Source organism: Sinocyclocheilus anshuiensis, unplaced genomic scaffold, assembly GCF_001515605.1.
Source record: "Sinocyclocheilus anshuiensis isolate Anshui unplaced genomic scaffold, SAMN03320099.WGS_v1.1 scaffold684, whole genome shotgun sequence".
Classification (NCBI taxonomy): domain Eukaryota; kingdom Metazoa; phylum Chordata; class Actinopteri; order Cypriniformes; family Cyprinidae; genus Sinocyclocheilus; species Sinocyclocheilus anshuiensis.
Genome location: NW_015554107.1, coordinates 601,510 through 609,938, shown reverse-complemented (window position 1 = coordinate 609,938; position 8,429 = coordinate 601,510). Strand labels below are relative to the sequence as shown.

Genomic DNA, 8,429 nt, shown 5'->3' with positions numbered 1-8,429 from the left:
ACTACGACGAAGAAGAAGTGCTGCTGCAGAGTTAGTGCATCAGAGAAAACGAAGAAGAAGAAGAGTTGTTGTAGCGTCAAGTTTTCAGCATGTCTAAAGGCGGTCGCATACCGGACGAGAAGCGCAGCGCCGTGTCTAGAACAATTCTTACAACAAGTACAACACGACGTAGCTGGGTGCCGCAGACAGATGCCGAACGGTGCCACCGGTGTGCGTACACTCATAGAAAATAATGAGTTCAAATTTTAAAGACGTGGCGTGATGCGACACTGCGCTGTGCTTCTCGTCCGGTGTGCGACCGCCTTAAGAAACGCTGTTTTGTTCACCAATCACAACACACTGGGACAGCTAACCAATCACATCACATTTATTTTTTCGGAAGGTGGCCTTCATCAAACCCGGAACTAATCGAGCCGTTTGTGCCAGGCTGGGGAGAAAGTACTTTAATAATGTAAATGATGTGAAAAATAATGCGTTTTTGAACCACCAAGCATGAGAGCATGTTCTAGTACACCCCCAAAATAAAATCAAGACTTTGTAAAAGAGTATAATAGGACCCCTTTAAGTGCTCACCTCTCAAAGGAGATGTTCCTGGTATCCAGCTGCGTCGCCACCACGGGAGCAGATAGACGGGCCGCCACCTGTTCGTCGCTGGGCTGCAGCGCCCCCAGAAGGCTCAAAGTGTTTGTGCACGGCCTGGTGGAGGGCGAGGTCGGAGAGGAAGAGAGGCACGGCAGCATCTCGCAAAACACCAGCTGTCTGTCATGATCCACTTCCATTACCATGGCGCTGGAGTCTGAATGACGGGTGGAGAGAGAGACCAAACGGATGGAAGCCAATTAGAGACTGTGGCGAAGTGAGACTGAGGTTGTTTCCATGCCAATGACGGCTTGTTTGAAAGAACACTGAGCGAGAAGTGGCATCGAGAACAAAAGCAGAGATCAAACCTAAATCTGATTTGTAGGCAGCAGGCGGAGAAAAATAAAGGTCGTTCAGTGCAGGGAAAAAGCCATCGCACGCACCTTGACCCCTGAATATGAAGCTGCGATTGCCTCTTTGCCAGGTCATTTGCTCAAATCCCATGAGCGTTGTGTCCACCCGCAAACACTGGCCACTCTTCCATACCCGATATGTGTCACTCGGACAGATACGAGACACGAGCGGAACTGGAAATAGAGGCAGAATTCAACAATAGCAGGACATGAGGATGTGGAAAGAGTCCAAACATGCCATTTACACATTGTTACGGCTAGACATGTGCCAGTATTCGGTAATGCGATATATCACGTATATCACTACAACATGGCCTTGATATTTTTTGAAAATGTTTTGATTCTTTATTGTTCAGTCACACTTTACATTAAGGCTCTATTATTTAACATTAGTTAATTCATTAGTTAACATAAACTGCCAATGAAAGATTCTTCTATAGCATTTATTAATCTTAGTTAATTTCAGCATGTAATAACGTTATTCAACTTTTGAACAGCTGTAAGAATAGTAACTTCTCAATAGTGCTTTCAAACAATTAATCGCGATTAATCGCATCTAAAATAAAAATTTTTGTTCACATAGTATATGTGTATGTACTGTGTATATTTATTATGTATAAATAAATATACACCCATGCATGTATATACACTATCAAGGCTGCATTTATTTGATCAAAAATACAGAAAAAAACAGGAATCTAGCAAAACGTTATTACAATATAAAATAATGGTTTCTATTTTAATATCCTTTAAAATATTATTTATTTCTGTGATGCAAAGCTGAATTTCCATCAGCCATTACTCCAGTATAAAGTGTCACATGATCCTTAAGAAATAATTCTAATATGCTGATTTATTATTAGAATTATCAATGTTGGCAACAGTTGTGCTGCCAAATATTTTTTTTTTTTGGCCAAAAAAGCACTCTAAATTTCAGCTACTTGCATTTAATATAAATTTAGTATAATACATATGAATTTAAATACAATTAACATGCATTTAAGTGTCTGAAAACATTACATTCAGTTTGCATTTAAGTACATTCTTTTAAAATATATTATTTCTAGTGCTGTCAAACGATGAATCACATCCAAAATAAAAGGTTTTGTTCACATAGTATATGTGTATGTACTGTGTATATTTATTATGTATAAATAAATATACACCCATGCATGTATATACACTATCAAGGCTGCATTTATTTGATCAAAAATACAGAAAAAAACAGGAATCTAGCAAAACGTTATTACAATATAAAATCATGGTTTCTATTTTAATATCCTTTAAAATATTATTTATTTCTGTGATGCAAAGCTGAATTTCCATCAGCCATTACTCCAGTATAAAGTGTCACATGATCCTTAAGAAATAATTCTAATATGCTGATTTATTATTAGAATGATCAATGTTGGCAACAGTTGTGCTGCCAAATATTTTTTTGGAAACTGTGACAGTTTCTTTTTTCAGGATTCTTTGATGAATAAAAAGTTAAAAAGAACAGCATTTATTCAAAATATAAATATTTTCTAACAATATAAATCTTTGCTATCACTTATTATCAATTAAACACATCCTTGCTGAATGAAAGTTTTAATTTCTTTCAAAAAAAGAAAGAATACAAATTTACTGTCTGGATCCAGAACACCTGAGAAGAGATGATGCCAACCCCTCAGAGGACCTCAGATGATGCCAACCCTGAAACAACATACAGAACTACCCAATGTTGCTATAAGTTTGATTGCATCATATTATAATTTCTGTAAATAGTGTTCATCGTGTGTTTGATTACGTCTTTAATTGATTTTTCCGTACATTTCTGCCATACATTAACTGACAGTCACCACTGATAAGCTACTACTAAATATATTGTAGAAACTTAATTTTCTGTAAAGTTGCTTTGCAACGATTTGTATAGTGAAAAGCGCTATACAAATAAACTTTAATTTAATTAAATTGAATTACTGACCCCAAACTTTTGAACTGTAGTGTATATTGTTAGAAAAGATTTTTATTTTAAATAAATCCTCTTCTTTTTAACTTTTTATTCATCAAAGAATCCTGAAAAAAAGTATCACAGGTTCCAAAAAAATATTAAGCAGCACAACCGTTTCCAGCACTGATAATAAATCAGCATATTAGAATGATTTCTGAAGGATCATGTGACACTGAAGACTTGAGTAATGATGCTGAAAATTCAGCTTTGCATCACAGGAATAAATTAGATTTTAATGTATATTAAAATAGAAAAACGTGATTTTACATCGTAATAATATTTCACAATATTACATTTTTTCCTGTATTTTTGATCAAATAAATGCAGCCTTGATGAGCACAAGAAACTCCTTTAAAAAAATTAAAAATCGTTCTGATCCCAAATTTTTGAACGGTAGTGTATTTAGGAAAAATATGTTACGTTTATATATTAAATATATTTATATACAATATAAATTATATGAATATAAATATATACATGTAAATATTTTCTAAATATATGCTGTATGTGTGTATTTATATATACATCATTTAAAAGTCCAGTTCTTTTTGTTATATTAAAAAAAGTTATTAAACCTGTTATGACAACACTTTTTGCAACTTTTTTCCAATATCGTAATGATACCGTATAAAATACTGTATAAAATAATACTGTATAAAAGCTTCAGCAATTATCGCAACATGAAAATTTTATACCGTCATATGTGTACGTGTGGCACCTACCCCAACTCGTAAATTCCCATTTCATTTCCACGTAAAAGTCCTGTGCCTGAAAGACAAAAGGGACAGAGAAGTTTAGCATGAATGTGAGCGTACAGTGGAAGGGCGAAAGCGCGAGACGGATCGCTCTGCAGCAAAACACATGAATAATAAAACTCCCTGAGAGATGAGGAATGGGGAGAACCAGAGAGCTGACACATCCATCATAAACGAAAGGAAAAGAGCTACGGGGTGCCCAGGGTTTAAGAAAACTGGGAAAAGAGAGGTCTCGCAAAACAAACAACGACGTAGACTCAGTGGTTTCCCGTAAACCTGTTTGTTTGTGTTTCTGTATGCATGAATCTACTGGAATGAAGGGCTCAGGTGTGCAGGCAGCAGGTGGTGGTTAAGATGCTGTTTGTTAAGCTGGTGGCTTGTTGTTTTGCCATTAGCAGGTTCGGGGTTTATTAAGGTACATCTGGGGCTGACCTGTCGGAGTCTCTCCAGCAGGCGTGGGATCCCCGCCAGTCGCTTGGTGGTGCGCTGGTAGTCACGGTAACGCAGCACCAGACGCACCATCTCCGGGTTACGTGAGCTGATGGCCTCCTGCAACACTGAGACAGAAGGTAAAGGTTAAATTGATACTGAAATTAGGGATGTGTGATATATTTACATTTAGAATAGCTTTGTCGTCATCTAATGCTCACTTAAAGAGCTAAATACTAATAAATTAAAATTCATTTTTTCAGAAAAAATTTTCATACAACGCACTATAATGTTAGGATGCTGAAATTGACCTGTAATTAGGGATGTGTGATATATTTACATTTAGAATAGCTTTGTCGTCATCTAATGCTCACTTAAAGAGCTAAATACTAATAAATGAAAAAAAAATTTGTTCATTTTTTCAGAAAAAAATTTCATACAACGCACTATAATGTTAGGATGCTGAAATTGACCTGTATACTGTAACTAAGTTGTAAATAAAAAAGATAACTGGAGTATGTTTTACAAGAAAATACTATTTCTGCATTTTATTTCACGTTTAATCAATGAATTTGTGAAATTTACTAGCAATTTCTGAGTGAAAATAGTTTCTACATAAAAAAAATTTCAGTGTAGCAAAATGACAGATTTTAGTTTTTGGAATTTTATTTGGAATTTATTTAGACAAAATAATAGAACTTTAATATTACGCCAATTATCAGTTATCAACTGTCAATATTGAAATATTATTGCCAATTAAAAGAACTGTTTTCTATGTTAATATATTTTAAAATGTAATTTATTTCTGTAATGGCAAAACGGAATTTTCAGCATCATTACTCCAGCCTCCAGTGTCACATAATCCTTCAGAAATCATTCTAATATGCTGATTTGCTGCTCAAGAAACATTTATCATTATTATTATTATTATTATTATTATCAATATTCAAATAAACTGTAAGATTTCTTTACAATTCCTAGTAGCATTTAAATGGTCTCATTGTCACTTTTGATCAATTTAATGCATCTTTGCATAAATAAACAAATCGTACCGACCCCAAATTTGAATTATCAGTTAATAACTATCAGTTAATAATTAACAGTTTATCATATTGGCCAGAATTACTGCATCCCTTCCCAAAATGCAAAGGCTTTTTCGCTGTATTACCTGTCCAGCCATTTCTGTTTTCTTTGCTGACATCAGCTCCACGCTGGACTAACAGACGGGCGCAATCTAAATGGCCCAGCGTCACGGCCAGGTGCAAAGGAGTCCGACCCCGTGGGTCCAACACTTCTAAATCAACCTGTAAGACAGAGAGAGATTAGTTTTATTGAGAACTTCATGCAGTAAAATATTTCACAAACACAATTTTCTGTTTCTGCCCTAAAACAGAGATCTGTCAGTGCTGTGGCCTAGTAGTTGACGCATGTTCTCCATGCTGAACGTTTGTGCTCAAATGCAGGTTTGAAAAACACCTGAATTGTGTCCCATTACATTCCCCCTCTATGACCTCAAACTATTTCTTTCTGCCATTCTGTTAATCAATGTTTAGAAGTTCAGTTAAGAACAGTTTATATATACATATATTTTTTATTTATTTGTATTTATTTTACATTTTTCCCCCTTATTTCATTTTCATCGCTGTGCCTCATTAAAGTTGTAACTTCAGTAGTGCTGGATACTGGATTCCCAGCATGCACCCCAACATGACTAAATTATGCAAATTACCACATCAATTGTTTACATTATTTTCATTGGTGCTGTCATGTTTGTTTCTTTTAAGGTATGTGTCAGATCCTGACATTTTGATTCTGATTTATTACCATTTTGTTGCAATATACTGCAAACTGTAGTCAAAGTAAGTCATATTTATGTATATAGCACTTTATACAATACAGATAGTTTCAAAAGAGCTTCACAGTAATAAGCAAGAAAATAACAGTATTAATTTTGCAAATCTTTTCAATTATGAAAAGAATCCAATTGCAGCTGTGAAGCAGCTCTTAAAAGACAATAGTGTCTTTCTCAGCTCATTTTAGTTCAGTGTTGATTTAATTTGGTTCATTAACAGTGTGTTGAATGAATGAATGAATGAATGTTGAATGAATTCAGTTCAACTATAAAACAGTTCTAAGATAATAGTGCATTATTCAGCTCAAGTCAGTTCAGTGTTGATTCAGTTCAGTTCAATAATAGGGCAAAGTTCATCAAATTATGAAATGAGCTTAATTCAGCTATATGAAGCTCTACAGAAGGCAATAATGTTCTTATTAAACTCAAGTCATTGTTGATTCAATTCAGTTTAATAACAGTGTTGATGCTGCAGAGTTCATCAATTATGAAACGAATGACTGCCATTCCAAACAACTGGAAAGGGAAAGACATGCAGATAAGATTTAAAAAATAAGGTTTTTAAAGTATAGTTCAACAAACATGACAAAATGACAATTATGTTATTATTTTCTCACCTTCATGTTGTATGAATTTCCTTTGTAGAACATAAAAGAATATATTTAGAAGAATGTCTCTGTGTCTACACAGTTAAATTCAGTGGGGTCCAATGCTGTTTTGGACCCCATTTGCTTTCAAAATATTTTAGTTTGTGTTCCACTGAAAAAGAAAGTCATGAAGATTTTGGAGATATGAGAATATCTTCAAGTATATGATAATCTTGCAGTATATGAGAATCTTGAGAAAGCCTTCAGAAAGAAGGAAAGAACAAGCATAATTCTGGCCACCCGCTATGCGGAAGGCATCACAGGTAAAAGGAAAAGAAGGCAGAAGTGAAAGAGTGCGATGGAAAAGAGAAGTGACAGGCGATAATTAAGGCATCACACCCGAACATGACACATGACACCCGACAGTCACGGTGAGAAATACTTCCACACTCAAACTGAGATCCGTGTTAAGCACACTGGGATTCCGCTCTTGTGAAATGCAGCGGCGTGCCATACTGTTCCTCCAGCTTCTCATCCGAGTGATCGCTCTCAGTCTCTCGGCCCCTTTGAGCCAGTCAACTATGTCACTGACAGTCTTGAGAGTTTCAAAAGAGTTTATGATTCTCCTTATGGGAGGATCATTTATAATAAGATCATCGCTCACTGTCATCCAAATGCAAACACAATCATTCCGTTCACCTCCACGCACTACCACACATTTCAGTAAATATGCTTATGTTTATAGATGCAGGATGACCCATTAATCATTATTTGATGAGTTGGCCGGCCGTGGTCGTGTTGGCCATATTTATAAGCGTACCCTCCGAAAGCAAGGTCATGACAGACGGTGCATGTTGAATCGTGTATGTGGAGCAGAAATGAGAGTCAGGACAGCTTTATTTAGAGACTTGTATGTGAGCCATGTTTGCTGTTTTTAATGAAGCATTTGGATTGGCTGTGTGGCAATGGAAACATTATTACCCAAGGGCTTAACTTGTGCTGCGAGAGTTGCTTTGGAGTTCTGTACTGTACTGATTAACTTGGTGCACTTATTTACACTTCGCTCAAGGTGCATGTGTGAGTTCTTGTGTTTTCTTTTCCATGCCTACTGTATGTGTGTATAGTGCATTATTTATTCATAGTTATTGCTAGTATGGCTACTACAGTTGCTCACGATTAAACCCCTAAATTATTTTAAGTATTAAAATTAAGCACGTAGCTCAGCTATCTTTTCTATGTGTTCAGATTTGTGATTTTCCCCTGGTCAGTCATAAAATAAGTTAAAAAAAATCCCACAGAGCCATATCTTGAGCCTAGAATATCAAAGATATTTGAGGGTGGGCTCTTTTAACTTTGACCAATAAAAGAAACCCTGCTTGAAACTGCCTTGAAACACACTAAAATCCACCCAGTGTACCCTGGTAACCACATGGCAACACCTAGGCATAATTATATAATTTCTTCAGAATACACAAAGCTGTAATTTGTATATTATTATTTACACTCATAATTTCTTCAGAATATTTAAAGTCGTAATTCATATGTATATAATATAATATAATAATATATCAGTGTTATTTCAGTATTATTTACATACTCATAGTATTTATTAATATTTTGAATTAGCTTTCATTTTTATATTTTCACTTTTAATTTTAATTGTAGTTTTATTTATTTTGTACAGAAGTTCTAAGAGGCCATGCATTATTATTTGTTTTCCTTCTTGTTTTCTCGCTATCACGACATAATTTTCTCGTGATCTCGACATAACAAGAGTTGTTTTCTTGTTATTACAACTTCTGTAATATATGTATATATATA

At 35.1% G+C, this 8,429-nt stretch overlaps 1 protein-coding gene across 1 annotated transcript in view; it reads right to left on the bottom strand.

Annotated features, from left to right (window-relative positions):
• LOC107669714 (ankyrin repeat domain-containing protein 13B-like) overlaps positions 1–8,429 on the bottom strand; it is a 31,253-nt gene that overhangs the window by 10,837 nt on the left and 11,987 nt on the right. Inside the window, exons 2-6 of the mRNA XM_016462083.1 lie at positions 5,338–5,473; positions 4,173–4,297; positions 3,708–3,753; positions 1,023–1,166; positions 574–796 (exon numbers count right to left, since the gene is read on the bottom strand). Of these exons, the coding sequence (XP_016317569.1) occupies positions 574–796; positions 1,023–1,166; positions 3,708–3,753; positions 4,173–4,297; positions 5,338–5,473 (674 nt within the window). The remainder of the gene's footprint in view (positions 1–573; positions 797–1,022; positions 1,167–3,707; positions 3,754–4,172; positions 4,298–5,337; positions 5,474–8,429) is intronic.